An 18062-nucleotide genomic window follows, 5' to 3' on the forward strand; every position below is an offset into this window, starting at 1 on the left:
AAATTTACCCTTTTACATTTTACCATTTGAATTACTGCACTAACTTGTTTCCTTATATCCAGGCCCACCTGCAAAACATTACCCATGCAAAATGTAGTAACGTATGTACTGAGTGTTCAACACTGTCATCAGGCTGGAGATTTAGTTATACATCTTTCACTCTCCTAGTAGAGGAAACTACCAACTAATAATCAAGTGTGGTTAATGTTTCAGTTAAGTCCACAGCCCTTACAAGCCTACCAGGATAAAATAAATTATTTAGGAGTTAGAGTAGGCCTTAGACAAGGTACCTGCCTCCCCACTCCTTCCCAGCCTTTATGTTCTCAAGGTTGGTATAATGCTGGGTGAGCCATGCAGAACAGCATTTGATGTTAGAATACAAATGAAGTTCATTATCACTCATTTCTTGTCAGAAGAATTCTTGCTAAATAGAAAAAATGAAAACTTGCACAAAACTGAATGGGTAAATAAAACCATGCTACTTGTAACAACTAATCACCTTCCCCTCTTCCTTGGAGGTAATTTAACAGTTCAGGAAGTTGAATATAGCATCTTTATCACCACATGTCAAAATAGATAAACTGTAAGAATAGATGCTGTCTCTCACTCAAACTTAAATACTCAGCAAATGATCCTCTCCCCAGTGACTCTCTTTAAATCAAAAGTAATTACAGTTTAGATTTTCGATACAAGGCCAAATAAATAGTTCTCCTTCAGTTTTGGCCTGTCAACTCACTTTCTGGCACGAAGTACTTTAACTTAGAGGGACCAGACACCATTCATAAGACTTTGTACCTGACAGCAATAAGGGTTAATGAAATCCCATTCAAGTGTCTGAGCACAAAATAGGTTTTAAAAATTGTAAGAATCTTAAGAAACAGGATGAAATCAGAAACCCATCATGCTATACTTTCTTAATGCTATAGCCTAATGGCTGGCATTAAGCCAATCCTTAATGAATCTTTTAATTTCCAGAACTGACATACAAAAATATAGTTCTTTGAGAGAATAAAACTAAAAATAGAAGGGTTTTTAAAATTTTAAAGTTTTTCCCTGAAGCTAAGCAGCACACTATCAGGCATACTGATACCTTTGGTATGCTCCTGAGAAAGGAGACCAAGCTTAAAGCAATTTTTTAGAAGTACGTAAGTCCAAACATACCTCCGAATGTGGAAAAACCTAAGGCTCTGAGGAAACTGCATTTCCTAAACAGGACCAGAACCCAAGTTATACTTCTGTAACACAACAACACAGAGTTGACTGCCAAGTGTTATTATGCCCACAGCCCCCACAAAGTAAGATTTTCTAGTTGTGGCATTTCAAGAAAATGGTCTTGAATATTATTTGGAACACTCATATACTTAACAAGGGAAGAAAAAAGGTTGTGTTTCCCCTTCTAAATCTAAATACTCTATCCATATCTATTACTACACTTCCCATCTCCCAAGTTTTTGTTCACTATTTGTCCCGAGGCCTAGCCTATGATGTGAGCTCCCCGAGTACACAATTACCTGAAGGATAAATCTTTGTATCCCCCCAGCACTTTAACACTGCCTCTAACAGAGGTCCTGAATGACTGACATAAGGAAGTACTGAAATATGAAGTTCTATGCTATGACAAATACGCAGAAGCTGGAAGGAATAAAAAGTGCCAAAATGCGGAAGATCAAAGATTTAGAGGAGGACAACACATTTAGTTTTATTTCAATCAAATCACAACACTTTCTTTTCCAACTGTTGCAAAGTGCATCTACAATTTTCTGTTACAGATCCACTTTTAAAAGGTTTTCTGTGACATTACAGCAAGCCTCTTTTTTTTTTTTTCCCCCAAACAGAGGAATATTCCCAAATTCTTCCTCAAGCAAAAATAAAAACTCCATTCCAGTAAATGGCAATACATGAAATTACAGTAAACCAGACACTTGAAAGGATAGCCAAGAAGTCTTCCAACAGTTTATTAGAAAGAATGTAGACATTAAAAAAACTCCCCACTGTCATGAACATAAATTGAGGTTTTCAGCCCAGGTACAAGCTGAATCAAAAAAAAAATAATAATAAAATAAAAAATCCAATAGTGTATTAACATTTTTTTCACTCATTTGCCATACTGACAGTGCAAATACAAATTTGGTCTAAATGTACAGACTCAAGCAACAATGTACAGCCTTTCTTCGTCCTCCATGCTAAGAGATGTAAAAGTTTAAGGGTCAAACAATACCAAATGTACAGGCTTCAAAACCATCTAAGTTAGGGCATTCACTAGTTTTAGCTAAGATACATCTGGAACACTGACAAGTGATCACTTACGTACAATAATGTGAAGTAAATTTTTTGAAAAATAAAACTTTAGTGGAACAATCCTGAAGGATATACCAGAGGAACAACATGTTACCAGTTTAAATAAAGTATCAACCAATTTGTTTCAGCCACTTTGAGTCCATGTTCTAAAATCTAAAATTTACTTTCCCTAAGCCGAAAGCTTCCGATCATGTCAGTATCTATGTTATGAAGTAAAGGAGACTTAGGTGAAATGTTTTTTATTTATCACAACTGCTTTATCAATTGCCTAGGACCTCAACAGCATCATGGAAATCTGGGAAATGTTCATGCATAAGGTTACTGCCTTAGCTGACTTAAAATTGCCCCATACAATGGTACATATCAACCCTTAGTGAAGCCTTTAAAAAAACAAACAGGTTGAAAAATGGGTTAAAGGAGGCAAATACAGAATCTGCCTTTAGAGCTATCAACTTAGGAATTCTCTCAATTATGAAATCTTGCAGAAGTTATTTTTCTTTCTCAAAATCCCACGATGACAACATTCCTTACTCCAGATCTGGCATTTCTGAAAGGATTTTTAAAAGATTAGTATAAATTACAAGGGAATAACCTAACAACTTCAAAGTTTTACAATAGGAAAAAGCAGCCACCAAGAGTTGTTTCCTAGAGAATTGTTTTTTTTTAATTTGAATCTCAAATCATTCAAATTTCTGCTTTAGCTATTTTTTAGAGGCCATAAAGAAACAATCATGTATCTTCCAAGAATTTTAAACAGGTTAACTTCTCTATTTTGAGAGTTTGGTCTCTGATGTGAAATATCACTGTGTAAACATACTTTTTACAAAGATACTTACTTTCATCATCACTGTCTTGTGAATCCTGCAGAAAGGAAAATTTAAAAAGTTACCAAGTTGATCAAACATTCCTCTGCTAACTGAACAGTTTGCGCCTTAAAAGGCTGAAGCACTGTACTTTTGACTAAGGTAGCAGATATATCAATCTTTGGTTAGATATAATCTTTGGTTTGGTGGTTGTATCAATCTTTGAACTTGTCAATGGACTTAAGAACAGGTTTACTTAAGACAAACAGACATACAGCTGAGGACCTATCTTCCTGTAAGATATATGCTTTTTTGTGGGAATTGAGCCCACCCTTTAAATCCCTTCCTATCAACCAGACTGAATCCTGGTATAAAATGGTTTCTCTTCTCTCTTGGCATTCAATGGAAGAGGAAAATGGCTCAATATGAAGACCACTGGAATGACAGAAGACAATGAACTCTAATCCTAGCTGGTGAATTGTCTAAGTATCTTCCAAACTACACTGAACAACTTTCTTAAAGATGTTAACAGGATGCCAGGTGGGGAAATGTTGAGAAGAGTGGTCTAGTATATCCTTATAGATTCACAACATCCATCTGTTTATTATACGTCTCTCTGACCAGACCAATCCTGCTGTTAAAACCTGTTCATATTTCTTTGTCAAAATCATCCTAAACTAACTGTTAACTGAGTAAGGCATATGTCTCTATAAAATAGTAATTTTGAATTATAAATCTGGTGCCTTGAAGAATGATCCAGGGGATACCTGTTTCCTAGTAGGTATCCATCCCTCAAAAATGAGCACATTTAAAAAACTGGTTTTCCCTGTAATATTTTTTAGACCATTAAAAGTGGCAAAAAAAAAAGAGAGCAATTTTGAATCTACATAAAACAACCTGAAAATACATTGTTTCTTAGTATTTACGTAAACACAGAAAAGAACTTATAGACTTACATCATCTGCTCCATCTACTTCTGGTAAATCTACATCCTCATCACCACCCATGTTGTTCATCATCTATTTGAAGTGTAAAAATTAGTTTTAAAAATGATGTTAAATTAAGCCCTAAGTATTAGGTTGCACGCTCCAGAATAAACCTTAAGTCTGTCATAGATTTCAACCAATTTAAAAAAAGAAAAAGAAAAAAAAATCAAACTATATATTAGGTATCTTCCTTTCTGGAAAAGGTAGATTATAGGTAATTACATAAAATCCTGAAACCTTGTAGGAAGTTAAGAGTAAGTTCTCATTGAAGAAAAATTATTAAACACCACAATCCTGAATAGCAGTCACCTCTGGTGGCTAAGAATGAGATTATTTGTACTGAATAGTTGTAAATTTTTGTATCTTCAACTAAGTGGCATGTGTATTAGGGTATTCTCATTGTAGTTTTAAAATACTGTGAAGAACCAATAAATAATTTAAAATAAAGTCCTCTAGGCTGATTAGCTTGCATAAAAGGCCTGAATACTGAATCAAAGGCTAAACACCAGTAACTAAGTTACAAACAGAAAAGAAACATAAACCTTGAAAGAAAAGATACACACTGTGGAAAACACCCTTGTATACTTACAATAAACTGGAACAAAAGAGCATACTTATACATAAAGTACTAATTTCCCAAATTTAGTTCTTTCTGATCATAAAGTAAGCAGTATATTATTTAAAGAGGAACAAATAAGCAGACTAAATAATATGAGATGGGGACTTCAAAAATACATGCTTACCTGGACTTCAGAGTTAGAAGGGGCCTTAAAATGATACCTACTCAAATCTCTCAGTATAAAAATTCTGGGCATCAACTCTCGAATAATATGAGCAAGTAGTAAAGAGTTTTCCTACATCTGAAAGCACTAAATACTGGTTAAGTTTCTTTGAGCAGGAAAAATGCTCAAAAGGTGCCAAGTACAATGCTAGGTACCGAGATGCAATGGCAATAGACACAGAACTGAATACATTTGAGAGCTACTTAGGAAACAAAAACAAAATACAGACAGCAAAGACAGCAGTTAATGTTATACTGGATAGAGAGAATCAGTGAAAGAGAACATTGTTAAGAAGTTATGACTTGCAGAGCTGGGTAAATGGTGGCATCAATTACTAAAGGTAAGGAGTAGCATAGTTTAGGAGAATCACATGAATACCATTATCTCCCTTCTCTGTTTTGAAATCAAGGTGCCAGAGCCATATGCGGAGAGATGTTAAATAAGCAGTTGCATACATGAAGCTGGGCACTTACTCCTTTTAACGCTTTGTTGTCAAAGAAGAAACATAAAAGTACAGTCAAGATTTCAAATCACAATGAGAATATCTTCAACTTACAATCTAACGTTTTCTTTTCTGATCAGCTTCACTGCAACACATTTAATAAGGTCTAGTCTACCTAAGAGAATCTCAATGATTTTTTCCCTTTGGCCATGGCAATATGTATTTCAGTGACATCCTGGAAAAACAGGCTTACTTAAAATCCTTTCCCTGATTCTGCAATTAAAATATCCCTACACACCACTCATTGTACATATCTCATCGTGATTCTTGTATTTAAAGGTTTATATTCCTATTACATGGCTCCAAAATGCAAGCCAATTACTACATTCATGCTCCTTAAAAAAAAAAAAATCTGTTCCAATGCTGGAATAAAAATTAACTGTGCTGCACTGATTGTACAGTTTATTTTTTTGTCATTATACATCAACTTTAGAACTTAACACTAATTTTTAAAAATTCATAAAAGAAGGTTAAATGACCATTGTTAAAATATTATTTGGTTTTCTGCAGAACAGTCTTGAAAGTAAAATAATGCATGTCGTAAATATCACTATGTCTTTAAAACCAAATAAAATTGACTACACAGAAATACACTGGGAGGGAGGTGGAAGAATGCATTTAAAAGAACTTACCTCAGAGAAACGATCAAAATTAGACATGTCTTCATCTGAATCATCTTCCCAGTCTTTCCAATTATTGAAGTCCACACTAAGCCAATTAAGCTATAGATCAATACAAATAACACCCTCTGATTAGGTTATCTTGTACTCTTTTAGTGTGTACCTAAAAACTACATTTTTTGAGCTGTGGGTTCATACTAGTGAGGCAAGGAATCAGCACACACACACAAAAAAAACCTAGAAAAATGTAATAATGGTTAATATAGTTTCATGAAGCTGCTTCCACAGTTGTAAGAAACAAACCTACTTTTGGGACTTCCCTGGTGGCGCAGTGGTTAGAATTAAGACTCCGCCTGCCACTGCAGGGGACACAGGTTCGAGCCCTGGCCTGGGAAGATCCCACATGCCGCAGAGCAACTAAGCCCATGCGCCACAACTACTGAAGCCCGCAAGCTCCAGGGCCCGTAAGCCACAACTACTGAGCCCATGTGCCACAACTATTGAAGCTGGTGGGCCTAGAGCCCATGCTCCCCAACAAGAGAAGCCACCGCAACGAGATGCCCGTGCACTGCAATAAAGACCCAACGCAGCCAAAAAAACAAAAAGAATAAAAGAACAAACCTACTTTTTAAAACAAAAATTCACTGGTAGGAACTATTCAAATTCAGATACTTGATTAATTTATTATTTTTTAAATGTCACCATGATATGCTCCGATGCAGCATCTGAGTAATTTATACTTCTAAGTAAAGTCTGCCTCTTCAATGCAGAATAGTCTGCATCTATTAGTGACTATTTTCTATCTTATTCTGACCACACTTGGTATTAAGTTAAAGCTAATAAACCTCAAAGTAGAGGAAAATATATAGAACACAAGGCCTTAATATTAATAGTACCTAGCTATGAAACAAAAACACTACATTCCTCGTACCAATTTTTTTTTTTAAATGTAAGTTTCCGGTGTATAACACTGTAACTTAACATCTGTATACAAGTACAAAGTGATCACCCTCCAAGTCCACTTACCGTCTATCACTATACAATTGACTCCTTGTACCCCTTTCACCCACCCCTCCAACCCTTTCCCTACTGGTAACCATGAATCTGTTCTCTGTATCTGTGAGTTTTCGTTTTGTTATGCTTTTTAAAATTAGGTTTGTCTTTTTCCTTCTGATTCATTTCACTTAGTTTATTACCCTCAAGGTCCATCCATGTTGCTGCAAATGGCAAGATTTCTTTTTTTTTTTTTTTTTTTTTTTTGCTGTACTCGAGCCTCTCACCGTTGTAGCCTCTCCCGTTGCGGAGCACAGGCTCTGGACATGCAGGCTCAGTGGCCATGGCTCACGGGCCCAGCTGCTCCGCAGCATGTGGGATCTTCTTGGACTGGGGCACGAACCCGTGTCCCCTGCATCGGCAGGCGGACTCTCAACCGCTGCGCCACCAGGGAAGCCCTTCATTCTTTTTTAATGGCTGAGTAGTAATCCACTGAATACACACACACCACATTTTATCCAATCATCCATCAATGGATACTTTGGTTGCTTCCATGTTTTGGTTACTGTAAATAATGCTGCAATGAACGCAGGGGTGGCATACATCCTTTCCAATTAGTGTTTTCATATTCTTCAAATAAATACCCAGAAGTGGAATAGCTGGATCATATGGTAGTTATACCCTTAATTTTTTGAGAAATCTCCATACTGTTTTCCATAGTGGCTACACCAATTTATAATCCCAGCAATAGTGTACAAGAGCTCCCTTTTCTCTGTATCTTCTTCAGCATTTGTTATTTCTGTTTTTCATATTAGCCATTCTACCAGTTAGGACATGATTATCTCATTGTGTTTTGTTTTGTTTTTTTAAATAAATTTATTTATTTATTTTTGGCTGCGTAGGGTCTTCGTTGCTGCATGCGGGCTTTCTCTAGTTGTGGCGAGTGGGGGCTATTCTTTGTTGTGGTGCACAGGCTTCTCATTGCAGTGGCTTCTCTTGTTGCGGAGTACAGGCTCTAGGCATGTGGGCTTCAGTAGCTGTGGCACGTGGGCTCAGTAGTTGTGGCTCACGGCTCTAGAGCACAGGCTCAGTAGTTGTGGTGCATGGGCTTAGTTGCTCTGAGGCATGTGGGATCTTCCTGGACCAGGGCTCAAACCCATGTCTCCTGAATTGGCAGGCAGATTCTTAACCACTGCGCCACCAGGGAAGTCCCTCACTGTGGTTTTGATTGGCATTTCTCTGATAATTAGTGATGAACTTGGGCCATGGCAGTGAAAGCCTGGAATCCTAACCACTAGGCCACCAGGCAACTGCTCTGCCCATTTTTAAATCAAGTTTTTGTTGTTGAGTTGTGTGAGTTCTTCATATATTTTGGATATTAACCTCTTATCAGATACATGACTTACAAACATATTTTCCCATTAAGTAGGCTGTCTTTTCATTTTGTTGATGGTTTCCTTTGCTGGGCAGATACTTTTTAGTCTGATGTCAATGTATCTTTAATTACTTAAAAATACCAAACTTTGAAAAAAAGAAAAAGGAACCTACCTTTGCCCTTTCTTTTGTTAACCTTGGCCATGACTGGCCAGACTCTCCTTTTCGTAAACAACATAAAATTGATCTGTCCGTTCTTTTATGCTTCGAATCCTAAAAACAAAAATAAGCGCTATCACACCGTTTATCTCTCTGGTATTACTACAGGACACAAAGTAGCTGGTTATTTGTCATTTCTCCTAATTTCTTTCTCTACAGTTTCTCTAAACCCTGAAACAACCCCTAGACTACTGAAGATTTCATAAGCTATCCAATTGCAAAAAACATTTTTCCTCCCCTGCACAAGGTGAATAGAATAAAACCTTAAAAAAATTAACTAAATATGGTACAATCATAGAACATACTTAGATGTATCTATGCTTAAATAAGACAAGCCTTAAGAGTACAGCCCTTACATCAACTACACAGTTTAATTTTAAAAAGATAATAAAAATTTAAAAAAAAGTACTGCCCTGAGTCCAAACAATAACAAGAACAAAAAGAGTATCCAGAAAAGTAGTTAGAAGAAGGAAAATAATGCAAAATATATACTTATTAGCCTCTGAACTGTTAAGAATTAGTGCTTATCTCTAAAATGAGTACTTAAAGTATGTCCATTTTCTTACAGTTTAAATTGGGATTGAAGCATCAAGACTACTTACATTTGGATCAATACAGTGAAAAAGATCAATTTCATTTAAATGTTTAAAATTATCACTTCCTCCAAGGCAACTGTACCAAAAAAGAAAAAGGAAAAAAAATGAGTCTCTTCAAAGAGATAAAGATTAGTAGTATCTTCAATGAAAACACGAAACAATCAAGCCAAAGTTATTCAAGCTGCCTGAAACAAGCCTTTTACCCAATGATGTAAAATGGTAATTTACCTGAATGTAAGTTTGGATTTTTCAAAATTTACATTAACATCTTTACTGTCTTCAACACAAAATTCAATGAAGACATAGTCCCTTCGATCGTACCACTTTGCAGAAGCAGGCTGCCTACAAAAAGATAAAATTAGACAAAGTTAAGCTGAAATTCACTATTTACATAACCTCCAAAGCTTAGCATGTAAGTAACATACTTCTGTTCTCCATCAGAGCATTACTTTAAGGCAGTTTATTGCAATTTCAAACATGAACTACATCTTCTTCCCTAACAGCTGCAGTACAAGTTAAAACGTAATGATATGGACTCCCCTGGTGGCGCAGTGGTTAAGAATCCTCCTGCCAATGCAGGAGACACCAGTTCGATCCCTGGTCCAGGAAGATCCCACATGCTGTGGAGCAACTAAGCTCGTGCTCCACAACTACTGAGCCTGCGCTCTAGAGCCCGCGAGCCACAGCTACTGAAGCCAGTGCACCTAGAGCCCGTGCTCTGCAACAAGAGAAGGTACCACAATGAGGAGCCTGCACTCCTACGAAGACCCAGCATAGCCAAAAATAAACTAAAACAAACAAACAAAATGCAATGATACAAATTTCATCTTAGAAAGGATTTAAAAAATGAAACAAAATGCTCACTGGAGTTAAGCATTTAGGTAGCCCTGTCAAAATTTGTGCTACTCCTTTATAGCCCTGCTCTTAAGAATTCAACTTCACAGAATTTTAAAAACCAGAACTAGGGGACTTCCCTGGGGGCGCAGTGGTTAAGACTCCGTGTTCCCAGTGCAGGGGCCCCGGGTTCTATCCCTGGTCAGGGAACTAGATCCCACATGCACACCACAACTAAGGAGCCCACCTGCCACAACTAAGGTCAGTGAACTAGATCCCACATGCATGCCACAACTAAGGAGCCCGCCTGCTGCAACTAAGACCCAGTGCAACTAAAATAAACACATATTTTTAAAAAATAAAAATCTGAACTAATCCATTGTCAACTCAAATACAGTATTCAACATTTCTACTTACCATGTTAGGAACTGTGGGGGGGAATTTCTTTTAAGTATGAGAAATGACAGTATTTGTCCTCAAAAAAGTTCTCATTTGGACTGTCCTGGCAGTCCAGTGGTTAAGACTCCAAGCTTCCACTGCAAGGGGCAGGGGTTCAATCCCTAACTGGGGAACTAAGATCCCACATGCTGTGCAGCACAGCCAAAAAAAAAAAAAAAGAAAGTTCTCTTTGCAGCTGACTATATAAAGCAAAGCAACCGTTTTTTTTTTTCCCCTGGGCAAAAAAATCTTCCTTACAAACCGTTATGATTCTAAATAATGACATTAGATAAAAAATTAAACTTTATAGTCCCAAGTGTTAATCTGTATCTGTATCTGTATCTAATACATACTTATACTAGAAACAACTTAGAATATTTGCTTTTTCTTTATTATTCACCAGCTCCTGTCCCTTGCAATAGACTCCTGTCTTCTTCAATGTTAGCTGCCTAAAGCTCTACTCATCCATTAAAATTATGTTTTAGAATATAGCTAAAAATCTAATAGAAGCAAATACAGTCAAATGTGGTTAATTAACAGGCAATAAAGATTATATGTGGTAAATGCTTTGAAAAATTTCCTTTGTCATCTTTAAAACAAGTTACTTAGATAAGTATTTACATATGAATGAAAATTCCAAGAATTCACACGCACACAAATGAACAGCATTTGCCTCTAAAGAATGAACCAGAAAGATGAGACAAAGTAGAGGAACCTCATTCTCAACTGTTTCAATTATTTTTTAAAAAATAAGCATGTGCTGCTTTGATAATCTAAAAATCAAAGTTACAGGAATTCTTTGAAACTTTTCTGTAAACCTAAAACTTCAAAATAAAATTTTAAACCAATTAGTTATTATATGTTCAAACACTACTCATAAATCAACTCAACTTAAAGGAACTGTTCTGCTTCCAACCTCTGAACTTCCCAACCCTGATCAGTAGCAGTTTAATAAAGTTCTAAAGTTACAGCCAACTGCTCATCAACATTTTCACACAACTGTTAAACTTGACTAGTCATACTCTACTGCAAAACACTGATATCAGATCTGAAATTAAAAATTACAGATGGGGCTTCCCTGGTGGCACAGTGGTTGAGAGTTCCCCTGCCGATGCAGGGGACACGGGTTCGTGCCCCGGTCCAGGAAGATTCCCACATGCCGCGGAGCGGCTGGGCCCGTAAGCCATGGCCGCTGAGCCTGCATGTCCGGAGCCTGTGCTCCGCATCGGGAGAGGCCACTACAGTGAGAGGCCTGTGTACCGCACCAAAAAAAAAAAAAAAAATTACAGATGGCAATTTCCAAAGTCTAAATACCAACAAATCAGCAAGGGTAAAAGCTATTTTTTCAGGCATCTATTGGCAGATTAAAAGGGGGGTGGGGGGCGCACGTTTTTAAATGCCTGTGAAAAAGACATCTAACCAAACTTCCGTATTAATAGAGCTAACAAACAATTTAGGAGTTTTATGATTAGGTCCCAATAGGCCATACATTATTTCTAGCTTATTTTCTTGCCAAAACAGCATTCTCAATATGTGGTAACATGTTTGGGTCTTTTCCCCGCAGCTTGTGGGAGCTTAGTTCCCCAACCAAGGAGCGAACCCAGGCCCTCAGCAATGAAAGCGCCGAGTCCTAACCCCTGGACCACCAGGAAATTCCCCCATGTTTGGTCTTTAACTGAAAATATTTGCTAACTTAATAGATACTTAAAACTTTAAATGACCAAGTTCATAGATTTTCAACTTGAAGTAACCAGACAGTCCTATCTTTAAAAAGCACTAATAACAACAATCTGGGGCAATGAACACCCCCAGTGTCAAAATACTACTTATTTCCAACAAAAAGAAATAAGTCCCTATAGAGAAATGGTTGACCCCAGCTCCGAGGTGGGAAATATAAATGAGCTTGGGACATCTCATAGTGCAAATCAAGCTATTAAAAACAATGAGATCAGGGACTTCCCTGGTGGTCCAGTGGTTAAGACTCCGCACTTCCAATGCAGGGGGCCCGGGTTTGATCCCTGGTTGGGGAACTAAGATCCCACAGGCCGCGTGGTGTGGTCAAAGAATAAAAAAACAATTAGAATAAAAACAATTATGTCGGGATTTCCCTGGTGGCACAGTGGTTAAGAATCCTCCTGCCAATGCAGGGGACACGGGTTCGATCCCTGGTCCGGAAAGATCCCACATGCCACAAAACAACTAAGCCCGTGTGCCACAACTACTGAGCTTGCACGGTCTAGGGCCCGCGTGCCGCTGCTACTGAGCCCACACGCCTAGAGCCCATGCTCCGCAACAAGAGAAGCCACCGCAATGAGAAGCCCATGCACCACAACGAAGAGTAGCCCCCGCTCACCGCAACTAGAGAAAGCCAGCGCAGCAACAAAGACCCAACACAGCCAAAAAACAAAAAAACGAGATCAGTCAAAACAGGAGGAAACAATTAGTCTCTCTCTCCTTGGCCAACGGCAATTTGAAAGGATGACTGCAAACTGATCCAAATACACAAAATATAAATACTCCAGTTTATATTAAAGAAATGTAAAACAAACTACCTACAATTCCAGATCACCAGAAGATGCTACAGCTCCAATTCTTTACAAAAAGGCAATTAAAGAGAAAGAATAGGCATTTATCCTTCTTTCCCTTTATGAATCTTTATTCATGATACCCGAATAGGGCCAGTTCATAAAGGAAACATCTTTACAGAATTCCAGCTTTGTGTGGAATAAAACGTGAGGAAGAAAAATAAAATCACCATTTTGCAACCTTTAAGCTGATTTGGCAGTGTTCATCAATGAATGGGACCATTAACAATGATTTGATGAACAGCAGATAAAGAACTTATCTTAGCATCACTAAAAGCGGGACAAGACATTCACCTCCTGATTTGATCAACATGATATATTCCACAGTAAACTTAATTCCAGTCTATAAGAAATATGAGGAAAAGAAACAAGTTAAATGATATCACAAGAAGTGAAAAATTCAAAATACTGTTTCTTAAATCAATGGCAGAAAAGAGGGGGAACTGCTCTAGATTAAGAGAGACCTAAGAGTTATCAAACAAGTATAATTTGTAAATCAAACAAACTAAACATAAAAAAGATTACTGAAACCGTGGAGACCTAGATATGGACAGAGTATTAGATGATGTGAAAACCATTAGTTTTGTTAGGTGTGAAAACCACTGTTTTATGGAAAACAAATGTCCATTCAAGATTAAAAGGGAAGTACATGGAGTCTGCTTTAAAATAACTAAGGAAAAAGGGAGAGAGAAAGCAGTGTAGCAAAGGCCTGTTGAATCTGGTGGATGGGTAGATGGGGATTTATTACATTCATAATACTTTTTAAAAAATGATATTAAATGGTTTCGGCATGGAATGCTTTCTTCCTTTAGAGCAACCCAGTCTAACTGTGAAATTGTGTTATTTAAAAATTTAAAAAGAGGGACTTCCCTGGTGGTCCAGGGGTTAAGACTCCGTGCTCCCAATGCAGGGAGCCCGGGTTCTATCCCTGGTCAGGGAACTAGATCCCACATGCCGCAACTAAAGATCTGGTGCAGCCAAATAAATATTTTTTTAAAAATCCACTGGGCAGAAGAGGAGGGGAGTAGATAAAATAAGAATGACCCTGTACTGATAATGGTTGTGACTGAATAATGGGTACATGAGGAATTCATTGTAGTATTCTACCTTTCCTGTTTGAACAAAAAAGGTAATAAAGCTGAAAACAATTACCCTGATTTTTTTCAAGTTAATTTTTATTGGAGTACAGTTGACTTACAATGTTGAATTAACCTGATTATAGTGAGCAGATTCTTCTCTCAATATGTTTACAAATGGCTATTTCAATGAACTCTGGTAAAAATGCTTTTCTAGCCTAATTTAACAACATAATCTGATAGTACATAATTGATAGTACTGTTTACCTCGTTAAAGTCAAGTTACACATTAAGAACCTATAGTAGGGCTTCCCTGGTGGCGCAGTGGTTAAGAATCAGCTTGCCAATGCAGGGGACAAAGTTCGAGCCCTGGTCCGGGAGGATCCCACACGCTGCAGAGCAACTAAACCCGTGCGCCACAACTACTGAGCCCACATGCCACAACTACTGAAGCCCACGTGCCTAGAGCCCGCGCTCCACAACCAGAGAAGCCACCGCAATGAGAAGCCCATGCACCACAACAAAGAGTAGCCTCTGCTCACCGCAACCAGAGAAAAGCTCACGCGCAGCAACAAAGACCCAAAGCAGCCAAAAGTAAAATAAATAAAAAAATAAAAAAATAATAAAAAAAAAAGAACCTATAGTAACGGAGAAGGAGCACGTTAATGGCGATCTGGTATATAAGCTCTTTAGTTTCCGTTCGTATCAAGGACATTGGAACCAGCGGAGAATCTTTCCTTTCCTTGAATTCACATTAAGTAATCTAGATTTATATCATTGTTATGGCCTGAAATCACATCCTAAATTCATACGCTGAAGTCCTAAACCGCCAGTACCTCAGGATGTGACTGTATTTGTAGAGAGGATCTTTAAAAAAGTAAGGTAAACTGAGATCTTAGAGTAGGCTATAATCCAATATGACTGGTGTCCTCGTAAGAGATTAGGACAGTTACACGGAAACAACCTAAATGTCCACTGACTTTCTGCCCGTGGACGCCGCCAAGTAAGCACCATTGACATCTCCTCCCTCCACTGCAGTCAAGTCTAAGTCAGAGTTACCCAAAGAGCCCCAACAGCTGCAGAAGCTCTTCACTGGAGGTTTCAGCTTTGAAACAACCAATGAGAGTCTGAGGAGCCATTCTGAGCAGTGGGGAACGCTCACAGATTGTGTGGTAATGAGGGATCCAAACACCAAGCGCTCCAGAGGCTTCAGGTTTGTCACATATGCCACTGTGGAGGGGGTGGATGCAGCCATGAATGCAAGGCCACACAAGGTGGATGGAAGAGTGGTAGAACCAAAGAGGGCCATCTCAAGAGAAGATTCTCAAAGACCTGGTGCCCACTTAACTGTCAAAAGATTTTTGTTGCTAGCATTAAAGACGACACTGAAGAACATCACCTAAGAGATTATTTTGAACAGTATGGGAATATTGAAGTGATTGAAATCATGACTGACCGAGGCAGTGGCAAAAAGAGAGGTTTTGCTTTCGTAACCTTTGATGACCATGACTCCGTAGACAAGACTGCCATTCAGAAATACCACACTGTGAATGGCCACAAACGTGAAGTAAGGAAAGCCCCATCTAAGCAAGAGATGGCTAGTGCTTCACCCAGCCAAAGAGGTCGAAGTGGTTCTAGAAACTTTCGTGGTGGTCGTGGAGGTGGTTCTGGTGGGAATGACAATTTTGTTCGTGGAGGAAACTTCAGTGGTCGAGGTGGCTTTGGTGGCAGCCATGGTAGTAGTGGATATGGTGGCAGTGGGGATGGCTATAATGGATTTGGTAATGATGGAAGCAACTGTGGAGGTGGTGGAAGCTACAATGATTTTGGAAATTACAACAATCAATCTTCAGATTTTGGGCCCATGAAAGGAGGAAACTTTGGAGGCAGAAGTTCTGGCCCTTATGGTGGTGGAGGCTAATACGTTGCCAAACCACGAAAGCAAGGTGGCTATGGTGGTTCCAACAGCAGCAGTAGCTATGGCAGTGGCAGAAGGTTTTAATTACTGCTAGGAAACAAAGCTCAGCAGGAGAGGAGAGCAAGAGAAGTGACAGGGAAGCTACAGGTTACAACAGATTTGTGAACTCAGCCAAGCACAGTGGTGGCAGGGCCTAGCTGCTACAAAGAACACGTTTTAGACAATACTCATGTGTATGGGCAAAAAAACTCGAGGACTGTATTTGTGGCTACCTGTATAACAAGTTATTTCAGTTTCTGTTCTGTGGAAAGTGTAAAGCATTCCAACAAAGGGTTTTAATGTAGATTTCTTTTTTTTTTTGCACCCATGCTGTTGATTGCTAAATTTAATAGTCTGATCACGATGCTGAATAAATGTGTCTTTTAAAAAAATGTGCTGTGTAAAGTTAGTCTACTCTGAAACCATTTTGGTAAACTACCCCAACAGTGTGAAGTGAGAGTTCCTTCAGGGTGATGCCAGGTTCCATTCAAAATTTACTTACAACCTGCTTTGGTGGAAAAGCTACTGCCTTCAGAAACCTTGGTGTAGTTGAACTGACGGTTATTGCATTGTGACCTGGAGTTCACCGTGAAAAGGGTCACCCAAGCAAAGTCATGGAGTTTTTTGGTTATTAATATGATTGTTGGCACACCCTATGCAATATATCTAAATTGAATTATGGTACCAGATAGTTATAGATGGAAATGAAGCTTGTGTATCATCCATTATCATGTGTATTCAATAAATGATTTAATACCCTCTTGGGGAAAAAAAAGGTCCATCGACGGGAATGGATAAAGATATGGTACATATATACAATGAAATATTACTCAGCCATAAAAAGGAACGAAACGCTGCTATTTGCAGAGATGTGGATGGACCTACAGACTGTCATACAAAATGAAATCAAAGAGAAAAATATCATACAATATCGCCTGTATGTGGAATCTTGAAAAACGGTACAGATGAACTTATTTGCAAAGCAGAAATATACTCACAGATGTAGTGAACAAAAACTTATGGTTACCAAGAGGGGAAGAGGAGATGGGACGAATTGGGAAACTGGGATTGACATATATACACTACTGTGTATAAAATAGATAACAAATGAGAACCTACTGTATAGTACACGGAACTCTACTCAGTGTTCCGTGGTAACCTAAATAAGAAATCTAAAAGAGTGGATAAACTGTATATGTATAACTGATTCAATCTGCTGTAGAGCAGAAACTAACACGTTGTACAGCAACTATAATCCAATAAAAATTAATTTAAAAAGTTAATTAAAAAGAGAGCGAGATTAGGACAGTTACAGAGGGAAGATCCTGTGAAGAAGACAGAAGCCAGCCATCTGCAAGCCAAGCAGAGAGGCCTCAGAAGAAACCAACCCTTCTGACACCTTGATCTTGGACTAACTAACACCCTCCAGAATTGTGAGGAAATAAATTTCTACTGTTTAAATCACCCAGTCTCTGGTACTTTGCTATGGTAGCCCTAGCCAACTAATAAAATCATTTACCAGACAATAAAAAGAAAATTAAATGATCCTAACCTGGAGCCAAAAATGGTTTTTATATTTTTAAAGTTGTGAAAACAAAAACGTGAGACAGGGGCTTCCCTGGTGGCGCAGTGGTTGAGAGTCCGCCTGCCGATGCAGAGGACATGGGTTCGTGCCCCGGTCCGGGAAGATCCCACATGCCGCGGAGCGACTGGGCCCGTGAGCCATGGCTGCTGAGCCTGCGCGTCCGGAGCCTGTGCTCCGCAACAGGAGAGGCCACAACAGTGAGAGGCCCGTGTACCACACACACACAAAAATGTGAGACAGATATTTGTGGCCTGTAAAGCCTAATATTTACCAAGTGCCCCTGATCTAAACCGTCTGAAAATACAAGGGGGGGGAATCCTACACTTAACCTAAACAGTAATAAACACACATATTCACTCATTTGAAAGGAAAACCAAGTGTTTATGAAATCACAACTCTTTTCTCCTATTAACC

The 18062-nt window shown here is 38.5% G+C and overlaps 1 protein-coding gene and 1 pseudogene across 2 annotated transcripts; one reads left to right on the plus strand and one right to left on the minus strand.

Moving 5' to 3' along the window:
* Positions 1-1661: 1661 nt before the first annotated feature.
* Positions 1662-15245, minus strand: PTGES3 (prostaglandin E synthase 3; the record flags this gene model as incomplete). The annotated part of the gene is made up of 8 exons (XM_079714953.1): positions 1662-2845; positions 3135-3159; positions 4058-4120; positions 6004-6093; positions 8533-8631; positions 9180-9249; positions 9402-9515; positions 15166-15245. The coding sequence occupies 8 exons, from the start codon at positions 15243-15245 to the stop codon at positions 2826-2828; spliced, it is 561 nt and encodes a 186-aa protein (XP_079571079.1). The 3' UTR covers positions 1662-2825.
* On the plus strand, positions 15141-16108 carry LOC307060668 (heterogeneous nuclear ribonucleoprotein A1-like; annotated as a pseudogene). Its single transcript has one exon. The product of its transcript is annotated as a heterogeneous nuclear ribonucleoprotein A1-like (transcript).
* The last annotated feature ends 1954 nt before the right edge of the window (positions 16109-18062 follow it).

The sequence above is a fragment of the Hyperoodon ampullatus genome (assembly GCF_949752795.1).
Source record: "Hyperoodon ampullatus genome assembly, chromosome: 11".
NCBI classification, from domain to species: domain Eukaryota; kingdom Metazoa; phylum Chordata; class Mammalia; order Artiodactyla; family Ziphiidae; genus Hyperoodon; species Hyperoodon ampullatus.